At 32.2% G+C, this 18,885-nt stretch overlaps 1 protein-coding gene across 1 annotated transcript in view; it reads left to right on the top strand.

Annotated features, from left to right (window-relative positions):
- LOC129217198 (anaphase-promoting complex subunit 7-like) overlaps window positions 1–18,885 on the top strand; it is a 62,252-nt gene that overhangs the window by 14,066 nt on the left and 29,301 nt on the right. The window contains exons 4-8 of the mRNA XM_054851466.1: window positions 5,912–5,995; window positions 6,130–6,245; window positions 7,392–7,505; window positions 10,830–10,917; window positions 18,598–18,693. Coding sequence (XP_054707441.1) covers window positions 5,912–5,995; window positions 6,130–6,245; window positions 7,392–7,505; window positions 10,830–10,917; window positions 18,598–18,693 — 498 coding nt within the window. The remainder of the gene's footprint in view (window positions 1–5,911; window positions 5,996–6,129; window positions 6,246–7,391; window positions 7,506–10,829; window positions 10,918–18,597; window positions 18,694–18,885) is intronic.

The raw sequence follows: 18,885 nt of genomic DNA, 5'->3' as shown, positions 1-18,885 counted from the left end.
ACACTGTATATATTTTATTGATGTTAGTACAACATAAAAGCGACAGATAACAGAAATTCGCAAAAACCAACCACTTCAAAAATAATCGCGAAAACTAACTTTTTTCATACATAAATATGATTATTGTTCATTCTAAATCATAAACATGATTATAAATTCTATAAAATTTCATTTTCTTTCCTTGCAAAGAGTGTATTTGCAAAAAAAAAAAAAAGCGGCAAAACTTGGATGGGCAAAACGTTCCCTATTTTTGGAGAAAAATCGGAAATCAATTTAAATGCGATATTTTGTTTTTATTTATTCACATTTTTAAAAGTTGGGGGATAGAGTCACAAACTAATATGTATTTTTTTTCTTTTAATGAGTATTTTCTACTCTGATATATCATCAATTTTGAAGAGTTGCTCATCATTTTTATGTGCTGTGTTTATGACAATGCGACATTTCTGAGCGTTTAAAATTTTTTGACAAACTCTTACTCTTGTCAGGGTGCGGCAATTATACCAATGCAGTGTATCTACTGTAAGCAATTGTACTCAGTGCGCCTGACCAAAGGGAGGAGGGGGGAGAAAGAGATATATGCAGGCATTTGATGCCAGGTGCTCCCCTTTCACTCTTAACTTCGTGAACAATTTACGAATGAATATTTTTGTTTTATGGTGAGGATTGAGATAAACTACATGCCTTCCCTTTTATGCACAGAGATACATTAGTAACTGATCTTTGTCTTTGATAAAAATGTTATGTTTACCATGCATGGATGTTTCCTTTTTACTTCCTTTTACAAAAAAAGGAAGTATTGTATTCGCGAAAAAATTTTCACTCAAAAATCGGCCTTAATTTCCATTTTGCTCACCCCCGAATGAACATAAAGTTTATTTTTCAACCTTACCACACGTGGATATATGCATAGGAACGTACAGACACCCGAAGTATCCATTTGGCGATCCCCGAGTTAATTACAACGAGTTTTCTCGTGACGTCTGTATGTATGTGTGTATGTATCTCATATAACTCAAGAACGGTATGTCCTAGAAAGTTGAAATTTGGTACGTAGACTCGTAGTGGGGTCTAGTTGTGCACCTCCCTTTTTGGTTGCATTCGAATGCTCCAAAGGGGGTCTTTTGTCCTTTTTTGCGGGGAAATCATTGTTAATTTCAATGTAAACTCAAGTGGTGTTATAATTTGGCTCACACTTGGCGATATATTACCAGTCTTTTGGTCGCCAACTTGGTGACAAATTCGGATTTCTTTTTTAATTTAATTTTATTTTATTTATTTTTTTAAATCTGGTTTCAATTTGGCCACTGTTGGTGATATTTAGAGAGTAAACTATTGAATCACATTAAAACTGCCAATAATGAGAAAGTGACATTAAATTGGAGTAAAAGGAAGTCATGTGATGCACACATCAGCTCGTTTTTTTTTTGTGACAAAAATTTTGGAACAAGAAGGTAAAAATTACCAAACCATTAAAACAATAATCGTTTTTATTGCTTGATTAAAATTAGAACTGGCCCATCACTTTGTTCCCCCCCCCCCCCCCCCCCGGAGGTGGCTAGCGAAGGACGTATACTGAATGCAAATTTTATCTGAAAACAACAGAAACCGCACAAACTTCTATAGCTAAGCATTTATTTTCCAAAACTAGGGAGGGGAGAAATTGACCCCCATAAAAGACGGCCTGAAACAAAAATGTATGTTGAATGCTAAAAATACATAACATAGTACAAACCCTTTAGTTGACTTATTTCGTTATTTATTTAGTTTAATTATTTTATTATAAATTTTATGGCCCATATTTAAGAGCACATATATTTTAATTTTGCATTTTCAATCGTTTTCCCTTTTTTTTTTAAAACAAACATCTGCCTCTGTTTATGCAAGAATGCATGTCAGCTGCTGTTTATTTTTAACTAAAACTAATTTAATATTTGCTTTGCTTTTGTATCATAGTTTATGATTACAGGAGCTGAAAGTGTTGGTATTTTTAAATGATAAATGGATGCTCTCGCAGGAATGTTTTCGTTTTTGACAAAACAAATTTTTAACAAAAATGGTTTTATTGCACCAAAAAAGGGTTTTATTATTATTATTATTATTATTATTTGCGATTGCTATACTGCATTTTATTCTTTCACACTTAAAAATTTTATTACTGTATTGTTGACAGGTGTTTCTTTGTTTGGATTTTATTTTCATATTTTTGTAATTAATATCTTTGTTTCCACCAGTTTATTTTTCATACTAATGATTGTCAATCGTCTTGACGTGTGTGTAGTCCTATCTCTTCCTATTTTTTTCCTACTTTTTTAAGTGATTTTTTTCCTACTTTTTTAATTTTTGATTCCTTATTTCCTACTTTTTCCCCTAAGAAAACCACTTCGGGATCTGGGCAAACTCAGTCAGTCATGCACGATGGCTAACAACGGCGAACCGTTTGTTGCGCTTGCATACAGGCACTGCAAGTTCATCAGAAAATCTTATACTGCTTGTAATGTATGTAATGCTCCAACGAGGTTTGAAATAAAAAAAAAAACAAACTGCCAGTATGGTGCCCAACAATTTTGGAAAATGATTTCTCTTGCAAGGCAGCTTCCAGACAACATTAAGTAGATAATTTTCAAAGTTCTCTCAAATAATCAGGGGTCTGTCCAGGATTTTTCACAGGGTCCGTTTTTTGTGAAAAATCAAATAATTTTGCAAAAAAAAAATTTTTTTTCTTTTGTTAAAACGAAATTTTAGAATTTAGAGAGAGCACAAACTGCATACTTTAAACTTAAAGTTGAATGTTTTCCTCTTCTATGTTGAGAATATCATTCTGGGGTGTTTTTCTAGTATTTGGTGCGAGGGGGGGGGGACATCGCTCTCTCAAGTAGTAATATTTATCTACCATTCTACATTATGTTAAATTATACTAAACTAGAAATATTTCTGTACAGCATTTAAAATAATTTTAACAATAAATAAATAAATAAAATTCAGACAACGGTTTAGCATTGAACTTTTTGACCCTAGACACTCTTAAAAAGCACAGAATTTCGTTTAAAAATTATAAATTTTGTGATTTTAACAAAAATAAAAAGAGATCTGATTTGTTTACCTCTTAACAAAGCGTACTAAACATCAAATATTCAAAAAATCGGAATCCCATAGCAGATGCAAAGAGATCACAATTCTCAAAGTGGAGGCATCAAAAGTATAAAAACGGCTTGTAAAATAAATATTTTTGATAACTATCTTAAAATTGCATTTTAGAGTCCTGTGATAAACATATCATTAATATCTGTGGACACAGTTGAAGCAAAAAAAAAAAAATAATAATAATAAATCATCGATTCAGCATTTTAATTTTTGACTCATGAAAGAAAATGGAGTTTTGCTTTAAAAACTTGAAATGAGAGTTCTAACAAAAATAGAGAATTTTTATTCATTTGTATCTTATAAAGCAAAGTTAGCTTGAAAAAAGAGCAAAATGTGATTCTCATATCGTATGTTAAGATTGTATTTTTCAAAATGTAGACATCTAAAGAAAAAAAACGGCAAGTAAAAGAGTTTATTTTAAGTTCGGCGCATCCTTGTTATCATCGAAAAATCAAACCCACATAATTTTCTCCCAAAATAACAGTTAACCATCGTACCCCACCATACGAATGCAAATATTGACAAACTGGTAAAATGATGAGAATATTTTCTAATTAAGTCATTATAAAGGTTTAACGCCAGACGCTAGATGGCGTTAATTTTGAAAATGGTAACCTTATCTGAAGCGATCATATTTTTCCCCACCTTTACTATCCCTAAAGTTTATTTCGCTGATATATATTATTATTGCTTATTAAATCATGAGCGGAGGGGGGAGGGTAGTGCTTACCAACGCCTTTTCAGAAAAGTTTACAACAACACTACTGCTAATTAGCTGTGATAAAATAAACAAAATTATTTAAAACTTTTTTTCAGCTGTTAATTTCTTTCCAAGAAACAAGCAACAAGCATTATATTTATTTGGCAGTAGCAATTATTTATGGCTTGCAGAAGCATCACAAGAGTGCCAATTTTTTTTCTTTGCTAAATTAGCAGCTTTTGTATAAGCTGATCCCTCTAATTTGACTTTAAAAAAGGTTCCAAAAATTATCGATTTTAATATGCATTATTTTGCTTTCAGATTTGCTCTTTCAATAAACAATTCGGGATCGTTCTTGTATATCAGAATTTTGTGAAGGGTCCGTTTTGGTTGGTCGGGATTTTGTGAAAGGTCCGTTTTGGTTAATCGGATTTTTGTGAAGGGTTCGTTAACGGACCGAAATATCCTCTGGCCAGACCCCTCATAATGCATATTTCGCTCATCCCGAACAGATACTGTGGACAATGTTGTTTGATTCTAGAATATAAATTCGGAAATTAGCAGCTAGGCGCATTCTGGAAATAAGAAGACGAAGAGCTCGGATGGTGTACGATTTTTTAATTGTCCTAAACACAATTTTGAAGCTGTTGATTTAGTTGATTAGGTAAACTGTTGTAACAGAGCCACCTTTTACTATACATCTAAAGGACTTGAAAGAAATGTGAAGCGAACAGCCAACAGAATTAACTTTCGAGAAATTTCCCTGTCACACGCAGGTTGTGGAAAGTTGTGTGAAACTTATAACAGAAGCTACAATAAAATTTTGTGGCAAAACTGCAGGAGATTGAAAAATTCATGCCAAACTAGGGAAGAACTTCCATCACTTCGATATGAGGTATTATAAATCAAATTTATAGATTTTTTTTCAAAATTTTATCCTCTCAATACGTAATTGTCTACTACAAAACTACTGCTACTACTGTTGTTAACTACAAACTGTCTGATACTATTGCGTGATAATAATTACTATGAATAATAGTGCTATTTAGTTAAGCAGTCTATGAATACATTTTAAAAAATAATTTTCACAATGTTTTTTTAAAAAATCCAATATTAAAAAAAAAATTCCGATTTTTGATTTGAGAAAGGTGCGGTTAAATGCTCATTAAAATCAATAAAACATTTCATTGGCTCAAACTAGCTCATTATATAACATTTTCATTGCATTCCAGCAAAATATTTAAATTTTATTTTGAAAAAATAAAAATAATTTTTGTCTTTTTTCTCTGTTTTTTAGTGTCAAATAGGGCCGGCTAGATAATTTTTAGTATCTAAGAAATTTTTTTGTGAGTGCTAAACTAGCTCACTACGATAAAAACTTTATTTCTTTAAACTTGATTTCAACACCCTAAAAAAAGTGTTTCATTATGTGAATAATAAATCGTTTTCTTAAAGAACTCCCCCCCCCCCTACTCATGTGACACATTTTTTTTTTTAAACAAATTTTATGAAAGGAAATTCTACTTCTATTGCAAAATATTTTTAAAAAAAATTTGTTATGTAGAAAACTGGAAATACGCTTGCGCTATGTTAAGTTTGTGATATTTTGGACAAGTAATTGCTTGTGTGCGTTTTTAAACAAGTTTAAAGGAAGAATTTATACTTTTGCCGTTTGCTTCCCATATTATACTATAGGAAATAGTATTTCAAACGTAATTAAGGGATTCATTTACAGAAAATCGGATCCCTGTAGTAAACTTTCGCAAAATTAGGAACATTAAAAGCAATATTTTCACAAAATTATAAAATCTAAAACGGTACACTTCACAAAATCGCATACTTAAAAAACAGACCCATTACAAAAATTCAAACATAGAATTATATCCATTGGTAAAATAAGAAATGAACAATAAATATTTTAATGAAAGTTAATGGTATAGTATAGTAATCAGAATGACTTATTAAATGTCTGCTTTTCATAATGCTTTTCTTTTTCATTTGGTAGGGCATTTTTTGTTTAAGTTGAGAAAAAATGTGTGTTAAGTGTTTTTTTTCTTGTTACCTTAGGAAGTTACCTCAGAAGTTGATGTTAAATTCAAAGCGCACCAGTGTCTTGTGAATTTGAAACAGTATCCTCAAGCAATTGCTTTGGTATGAAACATTTGTTTTTCTTCCCATTCCCCAAAAGTTCTTGATTTATCGTTAATCATTTGTTGATTTTGAAAGCGAATTCAGCTGTAGTGCTGTTTTATGTTATATTGTTTGTTCATTCTTTTTTTTATCAGCTTGAAACTATATCTGCAAAACAAAGAACTCCCAGTGTCAACATGGCTTTAGCCAAATTGTACCATCAGAACGGCATGGAAAGATCTGCCATTACTAGTTATAAAGAAGTTTTAAAGTAATTATCCTTCTGGTTTTCTTGTTTGCTATCCATACCATGTTTTTATTAGCTTGGTTTATTTGGGTGAAATCTTGTACAGCACCCGCCACTAATAAAATCACTGGATTATAAAATCAGCCACTATTTAAAATCAAATAACAGAATCATTGCAATATGAAAACATGTTAAAACCATCCTTTAATAAAATCATTATTGCCATTTTATGAAATAAAACTTTTGGACATTATACGTAAAAAATTGATGAAGCACCGAGAAGTGAAGAAATCGGTTTCGGAATTCTCAGTGCCAAATTTTCCTTTTCATTAGATATCAAAAAAGTGCTTGATGATATATGATGCACTTTAGGGCAAAAAGGAAAATATAATGTTGAACGTTACAAAACATTTTGTAAAATTCCAAGCAATATTGAATCTTTACTCTCCAAATCTGTTTACCAAACAACAAAATTTTTATTTACTGTATATGTATGTTTTAAAGGGAAATATGAAGCTTTTCTCTGTTAAATTAGTTGCTTTTTTACAAACAGAACTGGTAATTTTTAAAAGCAGTTTATGGATTATTTCTCATAAATTATTATCTTTTATTTTCCATTTGCTAAAATGTTCTCTAATTTTCTGTGGTACATGTTTTTACACCTCCTATAATTTTTCTTTATTTTCACAAATTACCTGCTATGTTCCTTTTCTGTTTTATTTAAAACTCTCTAGTATGAAATGAATACTTTAGATCAGGGTTGCCAACCTTGGAGAAAGTTTTTGAGGAGCATCTGTAGTGATTTTGAGGAGCAATTTAAAATTTTGCGGAGCAATTCGGTATTTTGTATAGAAATTAATAAAGATAACTAAAACCACTAATCTAAAAGTTTTATAGCTTTAATAAATCATTTTAAGCATGAGTATAAAATTAATTATTTTTGAATTAATAAAACAGCTTTAAACACTATTTCAATCTTTGAGTATAAGCATCTTTATTTTCCTATATTTACACGTTTGAAATGAGAAAAATAGCAAAATTTAGGCTTAAAACATTTCGGTCATTAAATGCGGAGCAAAAGAGCATTTGCAGAGCCGCGGAGTTTCGCCTTTTTTGCAGAGCAGTTGGCAACCCTGCTTTAGATTGATTTTTGTTGTATTTTGGTTTCAGGGAATGCCCATTTGCTGTTGAAGCTGCTGAGGGACTTCTGACTTTAGGAGTGAAAGTTACAGAAGTAATAGCTTTAATGTTTAGTGGACCCGTTAATGTTGTGAACATAGATTGGTAAGGCTTCATCGAATTTAGTTTTTTGCATTCTTTAGATAACATATCAAATAATAAGCTACATTTTAAGAATTATATTGAAAGTATTTATTTTGCACTATGTGTTCTTGAATTGCAAATGTAAAAATTAAGTCAATTTTTGATAACACATTGTTTTTGAAAAATATTAGTGTTTTAATTAAAAGATGATTGCTTGACAGTATTGGAAATCAGGGAATTTTACAGTTCGGCAAAAGTTAAGCAAAAAAAAAAAAAAAAAAACGACGTACCAGGAAACTTTTTTATTATTTCTCAAAAATTCAAAGGATTGTTTCATTCTAAACATTTTAAGATTACTGTTGTAAAATATTCATTGTCTTAAAATATTTTTTGCACTAAATTTGCTTACAGAAAGTACTTTTTTGATTATCAAGATTGTTTACTTTTGTCACATTGCCCAAAGCATGCCTTTTTATCTCAAATCACTCAAATGTATTTTCTTCGTAATTTGTAGATGTCAGTCACATGATCCTTTTTTATTTCAATGAATAATTTCTACAAATGTTTATCATACAACCTTGATATTAATGTTAAATCCATCAGAAATTCAGCTCTATTTTTTGACTTTTTTTAAAAAAATTCTGATGAGACTTTAAAAAAAATTGGCAGTCTTCCAAACATTGATGTAAACAAAATGATCATTTTTTACTGGTAAAATCCCGAGTGAATAGTGACTTTAGTATACTGTTTGGTTAGCTTTAGCATAAATGCATGAAGTGAGACTGGCAATTATTGAGGCATAAATGTATGGTATGATGTCATATGTCATCTTGTTTCACATTGTCATCAAGTCATCACCAGTAGTTCAATCAAACTCTTAGGTCATCCAACTTGATCTCCAAAGTGATCCCAGATATGCTTGATCCATGACAAGTCAGGTGATCGAGCAGGACAGAGAAGATGAAAATGTGAAAGAGGATGTCCATGGAGTGACGACCAAGTTCGAAAAGATCAACTTGAAGACCCAGACATAAAACCAATTTTGGAGTTCATGGAAAGTGACAATCGGTGACCTAGCTGGCTGGACGTTTCCATCTTCAGTCCTGCAACAAAAAGATACTGGGCTTTATGGAACTCACTCCACTTACGGAACAGCGTACTGTACCGAAAATGGGAATCTGACGATGGTACGGCCTAGCGGGAACGCTAGTCATGTGCTGGCACTCATGACAAGGCTCCCAGGCCCCCTTCTTTATCATAACAATGTTCGCTCATGCACAGCAAGAGTGTCAGAGGACTGCCTCTTTCACATTATCACCTTCTCTGACCTGCTATGTCTCCTGATTTGTCACAGATTCAGGATATGCGGAATCCCTTGGGACAGCAAATTGGACACTGTAGGAGTTTGTTTGAAAGGATCGAAGCTTCAGCCGTTCCACAAAAGCTTTGGCCTGGCCTAATATGGAAGTATCAACTATCAAATATTCCTATATTAACTATTGCACATTGTTGACAGGCTTACAAAACACAAAAATTCACCATGGCTGGATTTTTAAAACCAACGATTGATATATTTTTATGAATTTTTTAAAGAGCGATGCGCAAAAAAGAGGTGTGGCCTAAAACGTCAGCAGCTGACGTCATTTCCCTGTTCCGATCGGAGCTCCATTTCCATGCCGAGTTGCGCCTACCAGGAGGTGAATGGCACTGTCTTTTTCCGCTTTTTAAAAGCATTTAATCAGCATTTTTTTCATCATGGAGTTAGGATTCACGAAAGGTCAATCCAGTAACCTTCATCAAGTAACGTCATTTATGGTGTTTGACATTTTTCGAAAGGACGAGAGATTTAATATCCTAGAAGTACGGGGAGTGAAACAACAAAGTTTCACCATTGTTATTCTTTAAAATTGTACGTACATATCCGTCTATGTTTGCAGTTCATATTATTCGCATTAGTTTCCCTTATCAAGATTGATCATTTCCATTTTTATGTCGATGGTTTTTTTTATCTGAATGTATAAATTACAATGTAAGAGCGCTATTCCAGTTCTTACTAGGCGGCTTTTAATGAGGCACGCATTTTGTAACAACCCTACTGCAAGTGATTCCTAGTACTAAGTTTTAGAGCAGTTTTCGCATGAAAATGTGTCGCTTTGTTGGCGATAAAAGTTGATCTGCTTTTTTTTTTGTGGAAAATTGTTTTAAATCCATTAATACATGTTTATTATCCTTGAGTTTTTGTGCAACTTAGCGAAAAAAGGAAAAAATTTTTTTGCACTTTTGATAAAAATGATAAATTTGAAAATGGTGTTAATTTCATAAAATAAGTACCTTTTTGCATGTGAGAAAGGTCTTGTAAATATAGAGACGCTACTAGGTGATAAACTGGAAATGTATTTTTAAATTATCAATTTGTATTAGTTAAAATTTGAAGATAGTTTGAATATTAAAAAGAAAGTATTAATAGTTTTTGCATTGTTATTAAAATGCTAATAGTAATGCATCTATTACTTTCTATTTAAGTTTATTGTGGAGGGTTTTAATTCCTTTGTTTACTTGCATTTTTTAAAAAATATCTCATACGCTTATTAAACATTTATTTATAAACGGTTGTGAACATATATTTCAAACTGTATTTCTCACTTGACATAGTTTTTAATTAAAATGCAGTACAATATTTTCAAATTTTAATTAATAAACACACTTGAAAACACTTCTTTCGAATATCCTGCTAGGACAGAACAATAACAAATCGCTTTTGAGGAGTTTTTTTAGATTTAGATACGCATCCAGCAACGAAGCAATACTTGCAATTGATTCTACTAGCCACGACAAAGAAAATAAAATTAAAAACAATCGCTGCATTAAACCCTACAGACAGCAAAGGATTTTCACTACCCTTTTATGCACACTGTTAGAAGGCTCTTGTTTTCCGGCGCCTTCCCCCAAAGATCGCCAAGCACTTCTTTGTCCTCGCAGCGCGGCAGTGACGTCAGTAAAAGGACTGATTTCGTGAACAAGCAAATGACGTCACTAGCACGTGAACTTAAAAAAATTATTTAAAAAAAAAAGTATTAGTCGTATCGTAAAATTTTTTTTGCAGATGATGTTCATGCATGTTACTCTATCATATAAAAATAAAATTAGAGAATCGAATACTTCCCTATTATGAGCTGTGATTCGGCTGCTTCGGCCTGAAACAATTTATGTTGCAATATCTTTCAAACATTACATTACAGCTAAATGAGTTGTTAATAATTGAGCGGAAAACTATTTTTTTTTCTCTTTTTTAGAACTGAAAAAAGAAGAAACCTTTTAAATTGATACCATAAAATTCTATTTCAGGTTATCGATTTGGATTAGAGGACAAGCTCATTTCCATTCAAGAGAATTACTTCAAGCAATTTCTCTCTTTAAGCAGCTGGATATGAAGGTTTTATATTTCAAACAGTAACTTATGTGCATACTCTAATGTGCTGTGAACCAAACTTTTTTATTTATGTATTATATAATAAGATGTTTAAGAACATTACAAAGTGGAAATGATAAAATCAATGTCATAAAAGTACTGAATTGCAAAAGTATTGCAAAGGAATGTTTTAGATTTACTACAGACCCACTTCAAGATTTAAAAAAAAAAAAAAAAGAAAAAAAATCAACACTAAACAACACTGCTTAAAACTATTCTCCCATATTTTTGATTTCATGATAAGTTTGTTTTAGAAATTCATGCACCGTAGGCAGAAGTTTTTTTTTTGCTATTGTTGATTTGAAGAATCACATGTCATATGTGTGTTGATTAATTCCTGTGAAAAGCCCCAATTCAGTAGAACAAGCAGGCTTATAAATTGGGGGATCAAGGTGGTTAATTACTTCCCCTCCCCCCTGAAATTTAGAAATTAGTTTATTTATGAATTTGTGCGTTTGGAAAATGCGAGGTGAAGTCTGAAATGAATTATGAAGTCTGAAGACAGAGTTCATAGTTGGAAGAAAGATATTGTTCAACAAAAAAAAATAAGGGGTTCAAAAATCATAAAAGAAAAAAAAAAGGAGGAATGCAGAAAATTTTGAAAATTTCCTTTGAAACCTGGAAAGTACAGTGGAGAACCAATTATCCGGAATATTTGGCACCCTCACCATCCCAGATATCTGAATTTCCTGGTTTTCTGGATTGCTAAAAAATACTTTTTGCCCTTTTTGTATGAAACTCAAATTACTATAATAAATATTAATACATCTTAAAATATGAAGAAAACTGTTCAGAAATGCTAATAAGTTTCAAAATGTTTAAAAATATTAAGTGAAAAAACTATTTAAAATCCTAAAAATTTTAATCATTTCAGACCTAAAATATTAAAAATAATTATAACTGCAATACTCAATGTTTTAAAAAGAAAGAAAATGAAGGATAAGAAACATGTTTCTGAATGTAAGTCTGATTTTTTGTACTAGAGTACATAAAAAAATGATCTATTTTGAAAACTTTTTTTTTGGTAAAGGTTTCGTTTTTGATATGGGATGTTTGAAAACTTTTTTTTTGGTAAAGGTTTCGTTTTTGCAATGGGATGGTTTCCTTGTCAAAAGTACTTAACGGATAGAATGAGCAAAGAAAATAGCATGGACCCAGAAAATACTTTCATTCTCCGAACAGTTTTTTAAAATTAATAATGGGGTTGCTTCTTAATGGGGTTATAATTGTTTTAATGGGGTTGCTTCCTTCAGTCAAAAGTACTACTTTTAGTCATTGAAATGGATAGAATGAGCAAAAAAAAAAAAAAAAAAATTACATGGACCCAGAAAATACTTTCATTTTCCCCAACAGTTTTTTTTAAATTAATTTTTTAAAATGTCCGATTTTTCAAACAAGGCGTGGTCTTGATGACGTCACACATGATGCACTTTGCCGCATCTTTCTACTACGTTTTCCACGATATGATAATCAAGCGTCGAATTAAATATTGCGCTCTGAGCTTGCTATCAACCATATCATTGCCAATACAGGTGAGTAAAGATGCAAATTAAATATTTCGCACTGTGAATGGCAACACTGAATGACAGTTCATCATTTGTGATGTCATCGGCAGAAGCCTTAAACAATGAAAGCACTGCAATTTAAGTAATTTTTTAAAAATATTAAACACAAACAAATTTATCAAAAAATGGTCAGATCCTATGTTTTTAAGCATGCTCTTTCAGAAAAAAGTACTTTTAAAATTTTCGAAACGACCCCATTGCAATAGTTATTAATTGTTATTTTTGCATTGAATAAATATCAATAGAAATATTGCTTTTCAAGTTATTTCAGCCTAATTACAGTCTTCCGTTTAGCAATCTCTAGGTTCTACAATATCAACTATCAAAATTCGCAAGTCATTCAGTTCAGTTTCAGTCAACAGTCATTAAGTTCAGTATTTCCCCCAATTTTTGCATAGTCGCTTTTATGCTCTAAACCGCTTTAATTAATGGTCATTCAATTAAAAAATTTGCACTCTAATGTGCCTGTATTTATTTATTATTATCATTGCTATGGACTCATCAGTGTGGAATAGTGATTAACCAAACTGGAGGCAGATGTTATCACATCAGTAGCATAACCAGGGTTGCCAGACGTCCCGGATTTCAAGGGACAGTCCCGTATTTTGAAAAATTGTCCCGCGTCCCGGGGAACTTCCATACGGGACGGCTAAAGTCCCGTATTCTGGCTAGTAAAAATATTTTACGAAACGAGGCATTATTTTAAGGGGAAAAAATGAAGTAGTAAAACATAAAATGTGAAATAAAGAGCAATAAGAAAATCATGTGGCAACAAACGCAAAAATTATTTTTGCTTTGGAGGCAGACCACGAGGAGCCGAATGATTGCTTCCTCCTTGCTCATTGACTAATGTTGGAAATATATCTCTGCGCATGCGTCGTCAATCGCAATGAAAACGATTTTTATACTTTGATCGGCGACATTTTGTAAGGTTTAATGCTTTGTTAGGATTGAATTTTACAGATTTATCATGAAGAGACGTTCTACGTCGGAAAGCACACCTTAAAAATATACCAGATCCAGTAATTGCCCAAAACCTCAATCCCCCCCCCCCCCCCCCCCCCCCCGCTTTCACTCTTAGAAGCTTGTCCCGTATTTACTGTTCTTAAATCTGGCAACCCTGAGCGTAACTTCAAATTTTCAGTCTCCCCACAAAATCTGAATCTGGGCCTGCTACTAAAAATCATATTAATCTGTATTTTTAATAATTTTTTAGTCTTTCGGCACCACAGTTTTTTTCAAGCAATAAGATAGTTATTTGCATAGAAATAGGGTATTGGGGGTGGAGTTGCTGAAATTCTCCAGAAATTCTAGCTTAAAAAATGGAATTATAGACTATATATGAAAGAAGGAAGGTTCAGGATCTTTCATTGCTAATTTTGGAAATTGAAGTCTTTTTTATAAAAGTTCCAAAAACGTAATTTTAGACTATCTTTGTTGATATTAATAAAAGGGGACAGAGGAGTGTTCGAAAAAGGGTTTTTACGCAGTCAAATTTTACGGAATGGAATTCCTAAAAACGCAATTATATGCCACGTTTGATGACTTTTGGAGAAGAGATTGAATTGGGGACTCCGTCCAGAAATATTTCGAAATTGAAGTTCCAAAAACACAATTTCGGGCAAACTTTTGTTATTATTAGAAGATTGAAAGTTTGGGGGACCTTTCCTTCGTAAATTTTTGGAAATTCAAGTTTTAAAAGTGCATTTATAATCCATCCTTAAAGTGCCTTTTTGGAACTTCAATTTCAAAATTTCCAGACAAAGTTCCATCCTTTTCCCTAACTTCATCGAAAGTGGTCAATAAATGCGTTTTTAGGTTTTCATATAAGGAGAACTTGGTCAAAGATGAGACTTCTGTAATTTTTTTGATACTGAAGTTCACAAAGCCCTTTTTTTTTAATGATGTGATGTTTCATGTTTAGAAAATTTTCAAGTAACAGATGAGCGAAATAAATTTAAAAAACGAGTACTTACGATTTTACAGAGAGTCGTTGTGAGACGAATCTTTGAAAAACACAATACACACTTAAATTTTTATCGCTCCAAGTTCATTGTATTAAAGCTATTAGGTATGCTTGCTACCTTTTAGTATTTATACGTGTTCCATCAAAGTTTTAAAAATTCTTCTTCAGCGTGATAAATTTTGAATTGCATTCAAACCTACGTTACAGTCCCGAACATTGAATGAACACCCTCTCAAACTCTTTTAAAAGAGTTATCAGTTCCTTTGCTTGCACAAACAATACAGTTCAAGTGCTTGAATGATTTTTTAACCAAGAAGAGGTATTACTTACCGGTGATTTTTGATGCATTCAAGATTATTCCTAAGAATGGGAAAAAATTTTGCTTGTTGTTCATTGAATCTAAAATGCAGTAAATATAATTCCTCTTGAGAAGGAAGTCGAAATCAGTTGCTCAAGCATTTTTTAGAGGTCCAGGAATCACAAAGAATAAACACTGAATACTTTTTCGGCATTTACCGTACAAACACTGTCAATAAACTTTCTGTTAGAGCAACTGAAAGCCCCCCCCCCCCCCTCGCCACTTCTAATCCCTAAGGTGCATTCTAAAAGAACAGGAAGAAAGGGAAAAGATGAAAGAGACGGTGCTGCATCCCAGAGGAGCACTTTTCCGAAGAAACTGCTGTCCGAATCAAATAGGACTGTGGGATTCAAACAAAAGGTGTGGTGCCATTCCTTTCCATATGGTTATTTTACAATGAGATAATTCAAGTTGAAATCGGTAGTTTAAATAAGGTTTACTGTTGTATTTTCTGACGTGCTTTAGAAAAAGAAAAGAAAACAAAATTCCTAAGTGAATGATTTTTTAAAAGGGTAAAAAGTACTCTTTGGTGACTTTTGGTGCATTGTGACACACTTCAAAAGGGGCCCGGTTTCACACATTTCCCTAACACACACATGCATACACACGTCTTTGTCTTGTTTTCAATTCTGCCGCTTTTTTTTTAAATTTTAATTTCTTATTATATATTTTATTCCCTTTGTAGTGAAAAAGTTAACCGGAGAGCGACTCTTTAAGTGGAAAGTAGAATATCCATAATTTCAGGGGGTCAGTGGGTTCTCTTGTGGGAATTTTTTTGAAAAATCAATACAAAAATCTGTATTTTGAGGCCTTATATGAAGGTAATTGAGGTTGAAAAAAATATGAAGAAAAATAGGCAAACAAAACCTTCTAAAAGTTATGCACACAACAATAGTTTAGTTCACGAAACTTCATCTTGAAAAATATGCTGCAAAACCGTGAGAATCACGATTTTTGCATTTTTTACACAGGTTTATCAAAGAGCTGAATTAGGCACATCTTGGGGTGGGGGAGGCCAAACTGGTGGCCTTGAATTGAATTGGGAAAGAGAACAGAAAGTCCTAATAAGTGTCTAAATTTCAAGTATGTTTTGCAGCTAATGAGAACTAGAATTGCTTATTCTGTATTTCTTCAAATTTTCACTCGTTTATTAGTTACACAAATAAGAATTTTAAAAACTTTGTTATTTTTCTTTCTGGAATAAGAAATTTAAAACAAAACCTTTCTCCTGTTTTATGTTACAAAACATTTCGGGGGGGGGGGGGCGGCTGTTGGGGCCCCTTAGTCAATAGGTTCTGCTGGTCTAAAGAGGGATCCAGAACCAATATAAGCATTTGAAACTAAGTTTGATTCAAGGGAAAATTTAATAAAATTAGAAACAAAACTCAAAACTTTTCAAACCCCTTGCAACTCTGCCCCCCCCCCCCCTCCCCAATCCAAATCCACCCAAAAACTTCTCTTTGCTGTCTTTTTCCAGGTTCCGGTACGGCCAGGACTTTTTCCTTTTTTTCCCTTTCTTTCAGGGGTTTTCTATTCTCTCCATGGCAGGTGGCTTAAGGAAGGCAATATCACTGAGCCAAGGATTTGGTTTTCGCACATGGATATTGGCCTCTTCTCTCTACTTGTTTACTGAATTTTGGCCTGTTTACTGAATAGGCTTACTAGGCCGTAGCAAAGCCCCTGCTATTTCGGGGCCCCAAAATTATTCTAGCAGATGGAAAAAATTAATGTTTGACTACAAGAGGGCCCCAAAAAAGTGTTTGGCCTAGGGCCCTAATATCGTAATCGGGGCCCTTGGTCAATAGGTTTTGGGGCTGTAGGGACCCCAGAGAAAATATTAGCATCTAAGACTAAGTTTGATTTTTGGAATTTGTTTACAAAATTGAATGAAAACAAAGCACAAACATTTTCAAACCCCTTCTGACTCCGGCATCCCTGCGGTGCGGGATGTTGCGTTATGTAGTTGCACTACTGTATCACATTGAAGCAGACAGTGCCAACAAACTGGTGGCAAAAGTAAATTTTGCCTCCTCCTGTTTGTTGGCACTCTCTGCTTTCAATGTGATGAAATCTGCCCCCAGCTTAGTTAATCACTGTTCCAGACTGATGAGTCCATAACAAGGACAAAACTGCAGTATTTAGATGTGAAAAACGGGCTGTCGGTATATTGCATGTAGTTCTGCCTTAGCCCTAGCTTAAGGGCAGTACTTTACTGCTTAATTAAAATGATTTGTTAGGTATTTTTATATTGACCTATTAAAATTTTTATTTAATCACCAAAGTAAGCAGTTTGATTCCCAGGTGGAGAATAAAATGAGTACATATTTTCAGGTCTATCCCAAATAGTTTAGATTTTTTAATAGTTTATTTTATTTATTTATTTATTTTGTCTTTGATAAATAGCAGGGTTCACACTAGAGAAAAAAGTAAGGTGGAATCTCCCACTTTGACCAAAATTTTAAGTAAGATTTTTAAAATTGAAGTAGGCAAAGGTTATTTTTAATTGATTGAAAATTTTTAGATGAATATTTATTTGAACAAAGTATTTGCATATCATGTAGTACAAAACTCATTTATTGAGCAATCCTTCTTAATGTTAAAGGGAATGTTCCATTTGTTTGCTAAAATAAATGTGCAACATATATTAGAGATATCAACTAATTTTTTTAAAGAAAAATTAGTATTAAAATCTTTTAATTTCTGCTGCATAGGTAAGATTCTTTTTAACCAATTGTTTACTAAATGATGTGCTAATTAAGTACTCTAATAAAAAATGTATCAATGTCTCCGAAAGCAAAAAATATAGCTAAATTCCTAGATTCTTCTGTTCATTGATAATAAGATGGCTGTTGAAAATTATCAAAAGCATGGTTGGCAAGGTTTTGGACACCACGGTAAAAACCCTGGTTTTTACCGTCCTGTCCAAAACTGTCCAAAACTATGTTTTTAGAAAAATTGTATTATGTGAAAAAACATTAAAAACAGAATAAAATGTATTAAAGTAATGCTTTAGATTGAACATTTATTCAATAAGAACATTCAACTTATTTGTGCAGCTAATTTTAAAACAGTCACATAGAAGTTGAATTCTTGATTAAAATTTCAATTTGTATGCATGAGTCTATTTTATTTTTTATTTATTATTTTTTTTATAATAGTAACCAAATAAGTATTACCAATACTATTAGTTTTAATAATAGTATTTGCAAAAACCATTAAAAAAATTAAGCTTTTTTTTTCACCTCAATATTTATTGCACATTTAATAGCATTCCTTTGAGTTATAAATAGAACTGAAATTAGTTGTCTTGGTCGTGTTGTGTATTTCTTTTCATAACTCTACCAACTGTTACATAAGGAAGTTTATGTACTAGTTACTTGCATTTCTTTAAGTAAAATATTTTTTAAATGAACATTTGGAGAAAAATATTATTGAATACACATTAATTAAACCTCATTAATATCTGTATTTATGTATTATGAATATTGCATTAAAACAAATTGATTCAATTACACCCCTTTAGCTTTAGCATAGTTTTGGACAGTTTAAGACAGTTTCGAACAGTTTTGGACGGTAAAAACCACCTGTCCTAAACCAGTTTTGGACAGTCCAAAACCCAACCCTGATCAAAAGCCATTCCATTTATATTGACTGTCTTCTTACTAGAAGTGTGAAAAATGTATGTAAAGTGTGCCTGTATTCATTGAATTTTAGTATAAAGTTTTATATGTTTTATATTCTTGTGAAATTTTTAGTCACCTCTAAGAGATAATCTTGATGTCTTAATCGCACTTGGAGAAGCTTATTACTATCATGGTGATTATCAGAATGCCTTGTGTTTTCTAGAGCGAGTAAGTTGTTTCACATTTGCAGATTATTTAATTACATTATATTCATTGTTAGAATATGAAAATTTCAAGATATCATGCTGCAGCATTTAGCAAATTAAGAATGTGTATTGTATTCAGTGAATTTAAATTATTCAGAAAATGAAGCATATATCTTGACTTTTTTTTAAGGGAGGCAAGTCTATTTTTTATTAT

Source organism: Uloborus diversus, chromosome 2, assembly GCF_026930045.1.
Source record: "Uloborus diversus isolate 005 chromosome 2, Udiv.v.3.1, whole genome shotgun sequence".
Lineage (NCBI taxonomy): Eukaryota > Metazoa > Arthropoda > Arachnida > Araneae > Uloboridae > Uloborus > Uloborus diversus.
This window is presented reverse-complemented; position numbering and strand designations above follow the sequence as displayed.